Source organism: Lampris incognitus, chromosome 2, assembly GCF_029633865.1.
Source record: "Lampris incognitus isolate fLamInc1 chromosome 2, fLamInc1.hap2, whole genome shotgun sequence".
Classification (NCBI taxonomy): domain Eukaryota; kingdom Metazoa; phylum Chordata; class Actinopteri; order Lampriformes; family Lampridae; genus Lampris; species Lampris incognitus.
Window position 1 is genome coordinate 18,890,954 of NC_079212.1, and position 18,287 is coordinate 18,909,240.

At 45.3% G+C, this 18,287-nt stretch overlaps 1 protein-coding gene across 1 annotated transcript in view; it reads right to left on the reverse strand.

Moving 5' to 3' along the window:
* LOC130106950 (ankyrin repeat and SAM domain-containing protein 1A-like) overlaps nt 1-18,287 on the reverse strand; it is a 131,158-nt gene that overhangs the window by 48,486 nt on the left and 64,385 nt on the right. Inside the window, exons 13-14 of the mRNA XM_056273305.1 lie at nt 18,133-18,232; nt 11,738-12,246 (exon numbers count right to left, since the gene is read on the reverse strand). Of these exons, the coding sequence (XP_056129280.1) occupies nt 11,738-12,246; nt 18,133-18,232 (609 nt within the window). The remainder of the gene's footprint in view (nt 1-11,737; nt 12,247-18,132; nt 18,233-18,287) is intronic.

Consider the following 18,287-nt stretch of genomic DNA (forward strand, 5'->3'; position numbering starts at 1 on the left):
TAAATTAATAATGAGAGCCTTTACCTAACGTGTCTCTCAAAATAAGGTCTGAAATGTTTAAGACGGGAATTTTTTAAAAACTAGTTTTGGTTTATCAAATAAGGCGGAACGCTGTATCCAGATGAACTGATTCAACCTTCTTTGATTTTCCTACCTAGGTTACTGAGCATGCATCAAGACTAGTTTTGGTTTAATATTAGACTTTACATTACCAAACAATTCAATATTGCGAACCTCAGCTGGATCCTTAAAAATTGTGTTTTTGTGCATACAAGCAGATATGATCTCAGAATCAGAATACTTTATTCATTCTGATTCTGAGATCACCATATCTGCTTGTATATACAAAAACACCATTTTTAAGGATCCAGCTGACGTTCGTCATATTGAATTATTTGGTAATGTAAAGTCTAATATTAAACCAAAACTAGTTTTTATATATTGTGCACAATATAACATAATATATATCGATATTGTGTAAAATTCACAATGATTAACATGATGATAATATTCTCTATATCGCCCAGCACTGGGACAACCCTCATCTCCATTAAAAAGAAAAGAAAAAAAATCCATACTGAGAGAGGAATACACACATTAACAAAGCATATGTCTTTCAGCTTCCTGCGATTCCTGTTGTTCTCTCTCTGTCGAGGATTAAAGAACAGATCTATCCCGTTGGTCGTGCCAGGCACTGACACACACACACACCTACACACCGGGGTTTGATCGCAGCGGGCTCAGCAACACTAACACCTTGCAAGGCTGGGGTTTTTTTGGGGGGTTTTTTCACCCTGGATAGTCACATAAGGAAAAGAAGTAAAAACCCAATTCAGAATGAGCTTATCTGCATGATAAAGGGGGAAAGTGGTAAGAAAGAACAGAGAAAAGCACCAGAAGCTGGGTACCAAGTTTAAAAACGGCACAGAGGATTACCCATTTAATGAAATCGCTCAATTTGGTTATATTTAGCAAGGAACATCAACGGCTCGAATATTCTAATTTCAAACAAATCTGCTTATGAAAAGTCAATAAACTAATACCCGGAGAAGTGCTAAAAAGCATGTCTTCATGGCCGGTGTGTAAAATAAGCGACAGCTTCTGCAGCAGCAGTGTGTAAGCAAATCAATACTCACAAAAGCTGGTTTCATTGTGGTCACTGGATCTGTGGGGTGCAGAATCGAAGATGAAGTTTATAGTGAAGTGGGCTGCGGATGACGGCCCTCTCCTTCTGTCTCTATCTGTCTGCGTCTCTCTCTCTCTCTCTCTCCCTGTCTTTCTTCCTCTCCCCCCTTCTGTGGAGCTAGGTTCGCTGGCCCATACATTGTGCCCCCTGGATTGTCACGTTCAGTCTGATCCCAAGACCGAGACCAACCCGCATTAGCATGTGCTTTACACACAGGCGCACACATGCACAAACCACACAAAACTCTCTCTCTCTCTCTCTCTCTCTCTCTCTCTCTCTCTCTCTCTCTCTCTCTCTCTCTCTCTCTCTCTCTCTCTCTCTCCTTCTCTCTTTCTCTCTCTCTCTCTCCTTCTCTCGTTTGCTCTCTTACACAAACACAGACACACACACACGCGCACAAAGCTTCTTAAAAGGAGAGACACACAGGCCAAGACCTCATGCAAGTCAAATCTCCTCATCTCGAAACAGAGGCAGTGAATCCAAGGGTATGTGTCTGAAGACTGGGAGCAGGGATGATAGAAAGAGACAAGAGTGAGAGAACAGGAAGCGCTTGCAGACCAGACACACAATAAAGAAAAAAAAAAGAAAAGAAAAGGAAAAGCTTGTAAAGAGTGTGTGTGGGGGCGCTGGATGGAGCGGGTTAACTTCCTCGAACCCGTCACCCAGGTGCCATCACACGGCCCAGTAGAAAGCTCCCGAGCAGCTAGCTGTGACAGTCAAGGTGGCTGCCATACATCCTGCTGTCTCTATCTCACAGCACCGGCAGAGAGCGGGAGAAAGGACACTGGACACACTATGGGCCTCATGGAGGACAGAGTGCAAATGGGGGAGGGCACAACAAGATCGTCCTATTTTCAATTTCCAGGGGACATTCCCAAACTTATACCCTTTTCCCGCTGGCCCCAAAAACCTGCTAACATCTGCCTTTTTACATTGACCAAAGCTGGACGTTAGCAGTTTTTTGGCCAGTGGAAAAAGGGTTTTAAATACAAGAGAGAGCTGTGTAAGTTTAAGACCAATCAAACTTTACAAACTACATTTCCCTTGCGTTACTCTCATTCATTTTCCATCAGCTGCACAGTGGTTCCTGTCTCACACAGACTCGGGTATTTTCTCTTTTAAGAGAATGAAAAGAAAGGCTCAGGGCTCCAGCCGATTGTCTTCAGTTGAGTACTTTTAGGCTACTGAATACCTATTCAAGTACTGCTAATATATTAGTAGTACTTGAACTAAAAAATAGTTCATTTTCTCCCCCCCCTCCCCAAGTTGTATCTGTCTAATTACCCCACTCTTCCGAGACTTCCCGGTTGCTGCTCCACCCCTCTGCCGATCCGGGGAGGGCTGCAGACTACCATATGCCTCCTCCAATACGTGTGGAGTCGCCAGCCACTTCTTTCCACCTGACAGTGAGGCGTTTCGCCAGGGGGACGTAGCGCATGGGAGGATCACACTATTCCCTCCAGTTCCCCCTCCCCCCTGAACAGGCGCCCCGACCGACCAGAGGAGGCACTAGTGCAGCGACCAGGACACATACCCACATCCGGCTTCCCACCTGCAGACCCAGCCAATTGTGTCTGTAGGGACACCCGACCAAGTTGGAGGTAACATGGGGACTCGAACCGGCGATCCCTGTGTTGCTAGGCAAGGGAATAGGCCACTACGCCACCCGAAACGCCTTTTTAGTTCATTTTCATTAACCAAGGCTCTTGAACTGACCAAAGAAAATGTCTTGTTGACATAAATATCTAGTTTAGACGAGTCCACATCTAGAGACAATGGAAATATTTTACCATTACTAAAAATGCATTAAACAAGTAGCATTAAATATGCATAATACGAATCATATCTTGGAATAAGGAATTTCCACACTACATGCAGTGTGACCTGCAAATTCGTGTTGTGCGTCTTTAAACGGCAATATAATTTTTATCTTGTTCATTGCACCTTGGCATTAGTGCATTAGCATTCGCCATGGCTGCCTTGTCAAGCCGTCTCAACATATGAGCCCTGTATCTCTCAGGGCCAGTTCAGACATTGTGAGATGCTGTCGCTGCAGATACCAGCTCGTTTCACACATGCACATATAAACACACTCCCCATCAGCCCGATGGGGAGTTTGCAGGACAGGGAACCTATACATACATAGGATTTACCAGAGGCAGAGGATAGCCTGCAGGTTATATGTATTTCAGCAACACATTTGGATATGTATTTACTCTTGAACAATCCTTGATAGCCAGACCAAAAGAAGAGATGTAAATGTATAATATTAAATGCATTATGCAAATTGTGCCCAAACATTTCTATTTAATGGCTGATTGATTTGGCTATAAATCAAATGAGCTCCTAGGGGGGAAATGAATAATGAAGACTGAATAATGAGCCCCTTTGCTTGCAGCCAACTTGAAGATTTCAAAGAAGCCGTTAGGTATTTATGTGAACTTAAGGTGGGTACGTGTTTCTGCTCAGTAACAGTCACAAGTCTGGTTCGCACAGCAAATGAGGTCACCGCATGAAGAGGATCTGCTTTTCTTTTGTCGGAGGCCCTCTAATTGGCTCATAACACAACCTACTCTTCAAGTGCCTTCAGCCACTTGGGAGGGAACACTACCACTGGAGAAAAAGGGGAACTTTCTTCTTTTCCCTTCCACCATGAAAGCCCGTCATTATGCAACTACACTGCTCAAAAAAATAAAGGGAACACATAAGCAATGCAATGTAGCTCCAAGTCAATCACACTTTTGAGATATCAACCTGTCCAGTTAGGAAGCAACACTGATTTGTGAATCAATTTCACCTGTTGGTAAATTGTCTAATTTCCACCAGGTGGAAATTAGACAATTTGCAAGACAACCCCTATAAAAGGAATGGATTTGCAGGTGGTGGCCACAGACCACTTGCCTGTCCTCATCTTTTCTGGCCGATCTTTGGTTAGTTTTTCATTTTGCTAGTGCCCTCACCACTAGAGGTGGCATGAGGCGGTATCTGCAACCTACAGAAGTTGCTCAGGTAGTGCAGCTCATCCAGGATGGCACATCAATGCGTGCTGTGGCAAGAAGATTTGATGTGTCTCCCAGCACAGTGTCCAGAGCATGGAGGAGGTACCAGGAGACAGGCCAGTACACCAGGAGACGTGAGGGGGCCGCAGGAGGACAACAACCCCACAGCAGGACCGCTATCTGGTCCTTTGTGCAAGGAGGAACAGGAGGAGCACTGCCGGAGCCCTACAAAACAACCTTCAACAGGCCACTAATGTGCAGGTTTCTGCTCAAACAGTGAGAAACAGAATGCATGAGGATGGTATGAGGGCCCGACGTCCACAATTGGGGCCTGTGCTCACAGCCCAACACCGTGCAGCCCGATTGACCTTTGCCAGAGAACATCTTGGTTGGCAGATTCGCCATTGGCGCCCTGTGCTCTTCACAGATGAGAGCAGGTTCACACTGAACACATGTGACAGACGTGAGAGAGTCTGGAGACGCTGTGGAGAACGTTCTGCTGCCTGCAACATCCTCCAGCATGACCGGCTTGGCGGTGGGTCAGTGATGGTCTGGGGAGGCATATCCTTGGAGGGCCGCACAGACCTCTACGTGCTAGCCAGAGGTACCATGACTGTCATTAGGTACAGGGATGAGATCCTCAGACCCATTGTCAGACCATATGCTGGTGCAGTGGGCCCTGGGTTCCTGCTCATGCATGACAATGCTCGTCCTCATGTGGCCAGAGTGTGTCAGCAGTTCCTGTATGTCGAGGGCATTGATGCTATGGACTGGCCTGCACGTTCCCCAGACCTGAATCCAATCGAGCACCTCTGGGACATCATGTCTCGTACCATCCGCCAACGCGATGTCGCACCACAGACTGTCCAGGAGTTGACCGATGCCCTGATCCAGGTCTGGGAGGAGATCCCTCAGGAGACCATCCGTCGTCTCATCAGGAGCATGCCCAGACATTGTAGGGAGTGCATACAGGCACGTGGAGGCCACACACACTACTGAGCCTCATTTTGAATCATCTTGAAGAATTTCCAAAGAAGTTGGATCAGCCTATGTTCTCATTTTCCACTTTGATTTTGAGTATGATTCTGAATCCAGACCTTAATGGGCTAATGATTTTGATTTCCATTGATCATTCTTAGGTTATTTTGCTCTAAACACATTCCTCTGTCTAATAAATAAAGATTTTCAGCTGAAATATTTCATTCATCGAGGTCTATATTGTGTTTTTAGGTGTTCCCTTTATTTTTTTGAGCAGTGTAGATCAATAATTAAGCCCAGTCTAGTTAGCTGATCTGTGGGGTATCACCAGAGAGAAGACACCGGAGTATCTGCAGGGCAGTGGCCATAGGGGAAGACTACCAGGCTCCAATAAGTTATAGTAGTGTCACACCTGCTGAATCTCTTAGAGAGATCACATATCTCATGCATATCTTATGTACAATATATAAGGATGCAAAGTGTTTACCAAAATTAGAAATTTAGAAAATACAGGTAGTAAATGAGAAAATACAGTGTGGTTGGTGCATGTTGCCTTCCTCCCCCAGGCTACCAGAATATCTTAAAGGGGAATTAAAGATTCAAGCACACAAGCTGTCCTGTTCTAGTGACCTTATTAACCCATTTGGGCAGAACGCTCTGCAGAGGGATAGCAATGTCTAGGGAGCAGGTTTGTCACAACAGTGCAATTTTGTCCTATAATACCAAAAGATGAACAGAACACCATGTAGTAAAACAACCAGAACAAGGAGACATATCATGATCAAGCTGTTACAGCATCAGAAAACTTGCTGGTTAATATTCATGTCTGTCAATGGTGCAATGCTGGTGTAATGGCAGGAACTGACAAATGTGCCCACCAGGGATGGAAATTAGCACCCGCTACATGCCAAATGCGGGTGGATTTGCGTATTGGCGGGTGAATTTGCTCAACCTACCAGCCACGGTGGCGGGTAAAGAAAAGTAGCAATTTGTGACATACTGAATCGCGAATCTGCCTTATTTTCCCCCCTATGATCCGCCCTACTCTGCCTCTGATTGGCTAGTACTTGTGCCATCGTTGGTTAGCCAATCAGAGGCAGAGCATAGGGACGCTTGTCTTGCGAGTCTGCTAATTCACACAGACACTTTCGAGGAAGGAGGAGAGAGCCAGAAAACACAATGTGGCGTTACATAGCAGGGGTTAAGAGGTCTGCAGAGAAAACATCCCAGGAGGAGACACAGGTTAAAGAGGCGAAGACGAAACGAAAACGTTTTTTTAATGAGAAGTGGAGAATAACTGACAACGGAGACAGAGAGTCCCGTGATTGGTTAGTTTACGAGGAGACAAGCCAGACAATGTTCTGTTCGGTATGTCGTCAACACGCTTTGGATGCCAACAAGAAAGCTAACAGTTTCATTATTGGGACTAAAAACCTAAAATTAGAAGCCATAAAAGACCATGAATCATCCAAATGCCACATCCATGTAATAAAGATAGTACAGGGAAAATCGACCCCGCAGGATACCGCTGCCATGAACACGTCCCAGTTGGAGAAGATGAGCCTACTGTTTAGAAATGCCCACGCAATCGCCAAAAAAGGAAGGCCATTTACAGATTACGTGTGGCAATGCAAGTAAATCGTAATTTTTTAAAAATCTATTCACTAACGTTAGATTAAGTGTTGAATTAAGGTCAGAATATAGCTGTCATGTAATGTCATTAGCTAGCTAACGTTACGTGTAGTTAGCAAGTAAATCGTCATTTACTAACATTAGATTAAGTGTTGAATTAAGACCCATACTGACACAATTCCTTCTACTTGTTACAGTCTTGGTTTATGTAATATTAAAGGGAATTTTGGTGGCACTGATACACTGGTTATTTTTTGACAAATATGTTAAATGTTTTAAAGGTAGTGTACACAATTTTGAAAACCATAGAAGAGTAAACTAGATTTTGAAAATAGTATTTTAAGAGTTTAACTATTTAAAATAGCCTATTGCTTGAATATTGTAGATCTTGTTTTATTATTTTTCACATGCAGTTACACACTGCCGGTTAAAACAAGAAAGTGGCTGGTAAAAAAATTGAGTGGCTGGTAGATTTTGGAATCCACCAGCCACAGTGGCAGGTGGACAAAAAAGTTAATTTCCACCCCTGGTGCCCACTATGTTACCGTAGTGAGTTATCTTTTTTTTTCCCTTTGGATTTCCCCCCCACTCCTTTTTCTCCCCAGTTGTACCCAGCCAATTACACCACTCTTCTGAGCCGTGCCGGTCGCTGTGCCACCCCTTCTGCCGCTCCGGGGAGGGCTGCAGACTACTATATGCCTCCTCTGATACATGTGGAGTCGCCAGCCGCTTCTTTTCACCTGACAGTAAGGAGTTTCACCAGGGGGGCGTAACGTGTGGGAGGATCACGCTATTCCCCCCAGTTCCCCCTCCCTGCTGAACAGGCGCCCCGACCGACCAGAGGAGGCGCTAGTGCGGCGACCAGGACACATACCCACATCCGGCTTCCCACCCGCAGACACAGCCAATTGTGTCTGTAGGGACGCCCGACCAGGCCAGAGGTAACACAGGGATTGAACTGGCGAGTCCTGTGTTGGTTGGCAACGGAATAGACCGCTACGCTACCCAAATGCCCGCTATTCCATTATTTACCATTTGTAGAACTGCAAAGTATAATGGGATTAAGTTCACCAACTCAGAGTTCTCATTGCTCACCAAGAGGCAGTGAAGGTCAATCTCTATATTAACTTGGATCATTACTTAAGTGATATCAGAAACAATACTCCTAATTTGAAGCCAGTGTTCCCAGACTTGACAATGGCTATAAACTAAAGTTATGTTGTTGATATTTGCACTGGCAATGCTGAAATTAACTGCCATCAAAAAATTTTTGTAGTGACTGCAAATATAAAATTACATGGAAAAGGTTACCCTGACTTTAGAGCCAAACTTAAGAGAAAAATTAGTCATACTTACGATATGTTTAAATTTTATTTCAAGCTTTAGAGGTCTCTTGAGTTGGTTTTTTTCTTTAATAGGCCTGCCCTCCCTCTTGTTCCTGGTCTGTATCCCATTGACGGTGAGTAAACAAGTGAAGAATGCTGGCATGGGAGATTTCTACCGAGAACACGAAATACAAGTTCATTTGCCGTCATGCTGATAGCTCTTTCAACCACCATCTCTTTAACTATGGCCTGGCTCGGGGCCCTAGTCATACCCCATGATTTTACCTCTTAAAATGCCCCCCAGCTCTATCGACCAGGTTAGCGTGGCAGAACAGAAGGAGTGTGCAGCTGAGCAGGACAGTGAAGGTCAGATCTTCAGCCATGAACACCTTGCATATGCACTACGACCGGCCGAATTATCGACCCCATTACTACCATTATCATAACTTAGTGTGGCCGTTCTGAGAGGGTCGTGAAAAGCAACAGCGGGCAGCTGCCTGATCTCTTGTCTGTGGACCACAGTGCTATCTGAGTCCTAGATGGTCTGGTATGACTGCAACGTGTAATTCTGCAGCAAGATCTTGGACCGGGCTGCACAAAGGAAGGGAGGGTTTCTGGAGCTGCAGCCAATTGTACAGGCAAGGTCTTCACTGAGTGATAAGGATACGATGGATGATGGTCAAAACGAGCATAACATCAACAAAAAACAACCGTGAGAGAATACCGAATGGCCTGCACAACTGCTCTGGATATACAGGATAACTCATAATGCCAAAATCATTAACCCTCTTAACGATGAAAAGATTGTTATTGGAAAACAGCGAGGCAGCAATTTTATTTTGAAAACCCTAAAATCTGTTCTCGCTATTGTTAAAGGATGAGGACAGATGAACCTGAAAACAAGCTTGGAGCTTTGTACAATGGTTTGAACGTTTTTTTCCCCCAATTACATTTTCATTACACTATGCCTACCAATACATTATTGCTTCGTTTGACTGTCTCTGTCCTGTAGTGTTGCTACACATTTGTCACAAATGTCAACTACTGCACGCTTTTCTGGATTGTCTTTATTACTCATCCACTATAACACATTTATCTTTGACATGTGACGTCCATGTGGATATTTCATGTGGCAATGTTAATAAATCTGAACCTGAGCATTACCATCGGTGTGGCCTCTGCATGGCATTCACCATGTGTGTCATAGATGCTCTAATTAAAGTCTGACAGACTTAAATGGTAAAAAAAAGACATTGAAGGATCAGAAAAAGAAATTTTCTACATAAGTCATTTGCCTCAGTTGGCACACTGCCATGAGCTTGTAGAGGGAAAGATGTGTGTGTGTGTGTGTGTGTGTGTGTGTGTGTGTAGTAACTAGAGGAGCCTGGTCCTGCAGGGAGGATAGAGCTGCAGCTGAGTCTCACTCCCCACATCTCAATTTCCAATCCTTTGTCTCCCCTCTTCTACTCTTTCTGCTCCTCGCTTGGCTTTACCCCCCATCTTGTCCTCTCTAATCTCATCCTCTCTACAGTGCTGCCCCGCTCTTTATTTCCTTCCCAGATAAAGAATTATAACACTGAATAGTGAGATAAGTTTAGTTAAGAATGTCATCCATGATAACAAGTACTGACAGAATTGGGAAAATGAAAATTCAGCCAAGTACCACCAAGTTCATATTTCAGTAGAAGGGTTATGGAGAAATGTCCAGTACAAAAAGGAACACAAAAAGGCCAAGTTCCCCACCCTGACTGAACACTGCTAGGCAAAAAGACATTTAGTTAGTGATGAAATTATTATTTGATCAATAGATTTAGCCATTTTCATTCATCTTCGGCCGCTTCTCCGCGGTCGGGTTGCGGTGGCAGCAAGCTAAGTAGGGCACTCCAGACGTCCCTCTCCCCGGCAACGCCCTCCAGCATCTCCTGGGGGATCGCAAGGCGTTCCCAGGCCAGATTGGACATGTAGTCCCTCCAGCGAGTTCTGGGTCTACCCCGGGGTCTCCTTCCAGTTGGCCATGCCCAGTAAACCTCCAAAGGAAGGTGCCCAGAGGCATCCTAATCAGATGCCCGAACCATCTCAACTGGCTCCTTTCGATGCGAAGGAGCAGCGGCTCTACCCCGAGCTCCCTCGGGATGTCCGAGCTCCTCACCCCATCTCTAAGGCTGAGCCCTGACACCCTACGAAGGAAACTCTTTTTAGCCGCTTGTATCCGCGATCTCACCCTTTCAGTCACTACCAAAAGCTCATGACCATAGGTGAGGGGTGGAACGAAGATTGACTGGTAAATTGAGAGCTTTGCCTTCTGGCTCAGCTCCCTCTTCACCACAACGGTGCGGTACAATGTCCGCATTACTGCTGATGCTGCACCAATCCGCCTGTCAATCTCCCGCTCCATCCTACCCTCACTTGCGAACAAGACCCCGAGATACTCGAACTCCTTCACTTGAGGCAACAACTCATCCCCAACCCGGAGGGAGGAATCCACCATTTTCCGATAGAGAACCATGGCCTCAGACTTGGGAGGTGCTGACTCTCATCCCAGCCATTTCACACTCAGCTGCAAACCGCCCCAGTGCATGCTGGAGGTCGCGTTCTGATGAAGCCAACAAAGCCACATCATCTGCGAAGAGCAGAGAGGAAATTCTGAGGATCCCAAAACGGACACACTCCTCACCTCAGCTGCGCCTCGAGTTCCTGTCCATGAATATCACAAACAGAATCGGACACAAGGGACAACCTTGGTGGAGTCCGACACCCACCGAAAACGTGTTTGACTTGGTGCTGAGAATACGGACACAGCTCTCAATTTGGTTATACAAGGACTGGATTTAGCCATTTGTCAAGTAAAAATGCACACTGATTTGCTATAGACTCACAAAAAGCAAACATTTGCTTTCCTTTCTCTGATTCATATAATTATAAAATGACTACTTCAGGGTTTTTGGCTGCTGGTCAGACAAAGTAAACTGTTATAAGACATTATTTAGGGCTCTGGGAACTTGCAATGGGCAGTTGTTATCAGTTTTGACTTTTACATTAAATGATTAATAGATTAATCGCAAGAATAATTGGCAGATTAATCGATAATTAGATAATTGTTGGTTGCAGGTCTACTTTATTCAAATATTAAGTGGCTTCTTGAGACAAATATTGTACATGTTAGTCTTAGGTAAATAACAGGGCTACCAGATAGAGTTCCTACTAAGGACTTTTGACACATCGCTCTCTCATCATAATCTGATTTTAATTTATGGACAAAGGAACCTCAAATGTCCAATGTCTGCAAATTCTGTTAATACTTAACATGATCATCCTACAGCTTTTTATTTGGGCAACATGACAAGTCACTTTTTTGCACAAACCACTATTTTATAAAAGATTGGGGAAACCCTATCTGTGAATTTGGATGCAATGTTTTTCAATTCACTGAAATAGGGTTCTGTGACACATCTGTTGTATTTCATGTCTTTTTCATGTTTTCCTTCCTTCTTAATTTTCATGAATGGAGGTTGTTTGATGAGATATTTGCAATCTTATTATTTTTCTACATTGCACAATTGGAACAAAAATTGTTAATCAGCATCATATAGTTGGTGTTTGCCAGTTGTAATTCTTACCTCATCCCATTCTGAGGTGAAAGAGGGACTCTTCTCCAGCCTCTTCTTGCCGGTGCTACAGTTGGAGACAGACTCACTGCGGCTTCCTAAACCTCCTTCCTCCTCACTAGGTGGTGACACGAGCAGATCGGAGTCTGATTTAGAGAGGCTGCGGGCCAGTTTCAGGTCGCCGGGGGGGCGCATCCTGCCAGCAGGCACCAACCCAGCCCCGGAGCCCCTGGGCTCCTTGCTCACAGTGGCATAAATTGCTTTGGGATCACAGTCTGTCAGAATGGCAGCCATCTTCGAATGGGGAGGTAGTGGTGCTGCTGCCGCCGCTGCCACCACTGCCGTAGGCTCTTTCGCTTTGGTAGGTGTTTTCGTCTCTAGGTGGCTTTGACCAGCTGGCAGCGCACCTGGTAGTCTGAAGGGTTCCTCACGGCAGTCAAAAACAGGGGAGGACCCGTGAAGAAGGCCGGTGAACTGCTCCGGTACACCTGCTCCCTGGTCCTGGCTGAGATGCGACTTGTCTAGAGGGAGGGAGGGAGGGAGGGAGAGAGAGGGAGAGAGAGAGAGAGAGAGAGAGAGAGAGAGAGAGAGAGAGAGAGAGAGAGAGAGAGAGAGAGAGAGAGAGAGAGAGAGAGCAGAAAGGGCAAGTGAGTCCACAAAGACAGTGTGGTTTGTGAGGGCTGGAAACTAGACCTCTACTGAGGGGCAGATCTCTAGATCGGGTCCAATAAGGAACCGCCCACACAAACTCCGAAAAACAGATTTGTAATTGTTTCCTACCCAGAGTGAGGAAGAAAAAGTCACTGGGGAGAAGGAGTGAGAAGGCAGGCGTTGGCTGCAGAATTACAGAATTCCAAACCCAGCTTGCAGCCGTCTGATGACGATGCAGCGGTGGGGCCTGCAGTCTGTAAAACACTTGTGTTTGTGTTTCACTCTTTCTGACTTCTCATCAAGTCGCAAGTGTACTTGCTTGTGAGGTGAGTTTTTAAACAAATGCCACCGCTAGAATTAGGTTATAGCTCCTAAATGATTAAGTGTTCTTAAATGCAAGAATACCACATATGCTTAACTAACAGATGTACCACAAGATGGAACAAGCAACACAGAATAATAAGAAAGACAAAAGGACTTGAATGAATCGACAAAATCTGTGACACTTACATTTTCAGTCTTCTTCAATGAAAATATCGCTTAGTGACACTGAAATGCAACAGCAGTGAAAATAAAAAGATTTCTAACTCTCAGTGGGCATTTCTTTCCCTTCTTCTTCACCCTGAGGAATTACCACCAGCCAAGCCTCCAACTATCAAACCATCTACTGAACAAGATTGAGAACAGGCTGCACCCCGTTTGATCTTTATTTCTGATCTATTTCACTTGGAGGCTTTGAAAACTCCCTACTCTGTGCTATTAACTTCTTCCTCTGAACCAGAATGATGCACCGTAGGAAGGTGGTGTTGGTGCGGGTGGTGGGGGGGTGTCTTGTTTTTGCGCTGCGTGACCAGCGGTCCTCTGTCTTTCCGTCTTCTAATTTTGGACACTAATGTCAGCTCAGAGATGGACCTTTGGTACGCAAGCAACCGGACTCTCGGCTGCGATTCCCGATAATTGGTCTTTCGCCGCATGCTGAACTGGTGAGTGTGCGCTCCCTCCCGAACGCCAAGGTGACAGGGTCAGGGTGTTTGGTGACGGGGTATCTGGGGCAGTGACACCACGGGTAGAAAACTGACCTGTTGCAGCAATCCTCAGTTTGCCCTTCACGGTGCAACTTCCGATTAAAAAAGCCAGCCACCGGAGCTGCCATGCCGTTTCACAACCTGCTATTCAAAGACTCGGAAAACATCAAAAAAGGGGGGCCGGGGTTGAAAGATTAATATCTTCATGGGGGGAATTACCTCATTGCTTCACTCCGCCTTGAAAACTGTCTGCCTGCTACAGCTCAGTCAGAGCTAGCCTTGTTTTTAAAAGAGGGTGTACACGAGAATGTGCCGACCAAATTGGACACCGCCCTGTGTCGAATTTGACTTGCCGCTTAACACTTCATTTAGTAAAATTGTTTGTGAGTTTGTGTGTGTCATGAAAGGGTTGAGTGAGCGTGCTATACACATATGGCAGGATCCCAGCCAAACACTCACCCTGTGCTTGGCAGCTGGGGAGCATGAATACCCAATGAGCAAACCGGTGCGGTTCCAACAATCTCACACATGTTAACCCTTGCTGAGATGAAAACTCTGGACCGCTGCATCCCCCTGGTCTTACCGTTCTATGGCCGGGAACACTTACAGATGGCTACCCTGCAAGAATCACGCATATGTAAGCAGCTCTTACATTCAGATGAGGTCACTACAGAGGCGTATGTGTATTTCATTTGGCTTTGCGCACTGCAGGTTTTACCGGTGATGTCACGTCTGTTTTGCAGATACCACTGTGCCAGTGTTGGATGTAACCCCAGCTACACTGTCCAATGTCAATCATGTTTTGCTTTTTTTGGGGGGGGGTCACCTCTCTTTATGGAAGATCAGAAGACATTTAACTCTGTCATGTGGTGGTAAAATTCAATGAGCAGGTACAGGCCATCCTATTGGTATTTGGTGCTTTACAGAAAAGCAGGGTCAATACTGAACACTGGCATACTAAGCTGGAAAAAAGAAAGATAGAGGAAATAAGAACTTTCTTTTTTTCTTTTTGGACTTTCCCCCCTTTTTTCTCCCCAATTGTATCCGGCCAATTACCCCACTCTTCCGAGCTGTCCTGGTCGCTGTTCCACCTCCTCTGCTGATCCAGGGAGGGCTGTAGACTACCACATGCCTCCTTCAATACATGTCGAGTCGCCAGCCGCTTTTTTTCACCTGACAGTGTGCCGTTTTGCCAGGGGGAAGTGGCACGTGGGAGAATCACGCTATTTCCCCCAGTTCCCCCTCCCCCCTGAACAAGCGCCCCAACTGACCAGAGGAGGCGCTAGTGCAACGACCAGGACAAATACCCACATCCGGCTTCCCACCCGCAGACACGGCCAATTGTGTCTGTAGGGACGCCCGACCAAGCCGGAAGTAACACGGGGATTCGATGATCCCCGTGTTGATAGGCAACAGAATAGACCGCCACGCCACCCGGACGCCCCGAAGAACTTTCTTATATGTTTGTTCTCTCTGAATTCACCCACTACAACCATGTACAGAGACACATATGCAGCAAAAGCAGTATATATAATATCATGCAATTCCTCTAAATGGGTATTTCCTCACATCATGTTCAAATTACCACTAGAAGCTAATGAATTCCATGTAAACTGCAGCTGGTTTTCCACAGCTAAAACTGGACAAAAAGCAGGAAGACAAGTGTGTACTATCTGAACTGACATGGTTTGTACGGTGTAGTTGGTGCAAGCAGAGGAGACAAAGAGTGGGATATTGCTCTCCAAGTGGTCGCAATATGCCTCAGAGACCCTATGAACAAACTGCTAAGAGTAAGAAATCTGTTGGGTATAGCGTAACATGATTTCTGCTGATAACAGCAGAAACAACAAGTGTTTTATGACCGATGATCAGCGCCTCTGTGCTGCTGACCATGCACGTGTGTTTCATCACCCAGGGACATGCTATGATATGAGGTCCTATGCTGCTCTCCACTATCCCATTTAAGGACTGTCCAACTGTGTGTGCAAGTAAAATAAATCAAATAAACAAAAAAGTTAAAAAAAAAAAAAACTACATCAAAATCTAACGATTTTTTCTTAACAACAATATAAACATTCATGTACAACGAGTGCTTGTATTGTTGTTAAGAAAAAAATCCTTTTAGCTGATGTTACGTTCACATCTTTGTTCAAATTTACTCTCATCAGCATGGGCTAATAATATATAAAGCAGTCTGTGTACTACCTAGGCTGGTGTGTAAGTCAATTATTACCTTAAATTTTGTTATTTGTCCACAATATGTGAAACGCAGCCACAGGTCCTCTGATCTCATGAATAGTTTGGAAGGCTTTAGTTTTGATTTATTATGTGGAACCGTGTGGATTTCAGCGGTGTGTAAATCTGTGTGGGAGTTGTAGTACTTTGAGCTTATTGATGCAATAAATAAATAAAGGTAAAAAGCCTTCCAATAAGTACTGTAACTGCAGACTCAGACAAACACCTCAATGTTTTATGGGAAGTCATCCGACTCCTGCGAAAATAGCTGGTTCCACCTGGAGGAGTGGCACAGATCTATCAAGCAAGCACGCATCCCCATTCATCTCCACCTGTTTTGCATCCGCGTGACAAGCACTGTATACAAACAACTATGCAGCATAAAGAATAACTCAATGAAGATATCAACACGAGTGAAAGCAAAAGCCAGCGGAACGGTGGAGACAGCTCTTCACCTCCACACTTGCATGACATGGCAGAGCCATCTTTAAGCAGGGATGAGGCCCTCGGATGGAGCTGTGTCAGAATCTGATCAAGAATTCAGTTTCATATTTCCGACCAAATAAGACTCCTTGGCTCAACTGCCAGGGAATGTCAATCAGCCCGTTCCAAACAAGCCAAATCCCATCTGCCGCTCAGGAATGCCAATCACGCGTTTCCTGGCAGCACTAATCCGGGTTGGTCAATCTGGAAACTCTGGAAACCCAAATGCATTTCTCCTATTACAGCTGGGGATTTTTCCCCCCCAAGTCATGTGAGTTTCTCTTACAAGCTACCCAACCCTTTACTCCCCTTTCACAGTAGCCCCGCCACTAAATTAGCTATTTATATACAGTGCATCCGGAAAGTACACCCCTTCACTTTCCTCACATTTTCTTATGTTACAGCCTTATTCCAAAATGGATTAAATTCCTTTTTTTTCTCATCAATCTACACACAATACCCCATAATGACAAAGCGAAAAAGGTTTTGTAGAAATTTTGTAAATTTATTAGAAATAAAAAACTGAAATATTGCATGTACATAAGTATTCACACCCTTATTCAGTACTTGGTTGAGGCACCCTTGGCAGCGATTACAGCCTCAAGTCTTCTTGGGTATTAAGCTATAAGCTTGGCACACCTATATTTGGGGTATTTCTCCCATTCTTCTCTGCAGATCCTCTCGAGCTCTGTAAGGTTAGATGGGGAGCGTCGCTGCACAGCTATTTTCAGGTCTTTCCAGAGATGTTCAATGGGGTTCAAGTCTGGGCTCTGGCTGGGCCACTCAAGGACATTCACAGACTTGTCCCGAAGCCACTCCTTCGTTGCTTTGGCTGTGTGCTTAGGGTTGTTGTCGTGTTGAAAGGTAAACCTTCGCCCCAGTCTGAGGTCCTGAGCGCTCTGGAGTAGGTTTTCATCAAGGATCTCTCTGTACTTTGCTCCATTCATCTTTCCCTCGATCCTGACTAGTCTCCCAATTCCTGCCGCTGAAAAACATCCCCACAGCATGATGCTGCCACCACCATGCTTCACTGTAGGGATGATATTAGCAAGGTGATGAGAGGTGCCTGGTTTCCTCCAGACGTGACGTTTGGCATTCAGGCCAGAGTTCGATCTTGGTTTCATCAGACCAGAGAATCTTGTTTCTCATGGTCTGAGAGTCCTTTAGGTGCTTTCTGGCAAACTCCAAGCGAGCTGTCATGTGCCTTTTACTGAGCAGAGGCTTCCGTCTGGCCACTCTACCATAAAGGCCTGATTGGTGGAGTGCTGCATAGATGGTTGTCCTTCTGGAAGGTTCTCCCATCTCCACAGAGGAACGCTGGAGCTCTGTCAGAGTGACCATCGGGTTCTTGGTCACCTCTCTGACCAAGGCCCTTCTCCCCTGATTGCTCAGTTTGGCTGGGCGGCCAGCTCCAGGAAGAGTCCTGGTGGATCCAAACTTCTTCCATTTACGAATGATGGAGACCACTGTGCTCTTCGGGACCTTCAAAGCTGTAGAAAAAATTTTGTACCCTTCCCCAGATCTGTGCCTCGATACAATCCTGTCTCGGAGGTCCACAGACAATTCCTTTGACTTCATGGCTTGGTTTCTGCTCTGACATGCACTGTGAACAGTGGGACCTTATATAGACAGGTGTGTGCCTTTCCAAATCATGTCCAATCAATTGAATTTACTACGGGTGGACTCCAATCAAGATGTAGAAACATCTCAAGGATGATCAGTGGAAACAGGATGAACCTGAGCTCAATTTTGAGTGTCATAGCAAAGGGTGTGAATACTTATGTACATGCAATATTTCAGTTTTTTATTTTTAATAAATTTGCAAACATTTCTACAAAACCGTTTTCACTTTGTCATTATGGGGTATTGTGTGTAGATTGATGAGAAAAAAAAGGAATGTAATCCATTTTGGAATAAGGCTGTAACATAACAAAATGTGGGGAAAGTGAAGGGGTGTGAATACTTTCCAGATGCACTGTATTAAAGTCATAGAATCACTTAATGACAACTCACCTCCATGAGGCCGGGGGCCCACCCTTCCAGGTCCAGGAGTCTGGAGAGTGTCTTTCATCTTGCCCGAGCGCCTGAGGTCATTGGGGATGGTGGGTTTACGCTGCTGGGGGGGGGGGTGGGGGTAGAGATGGTGAGCACACTCATAGCTGTCAATC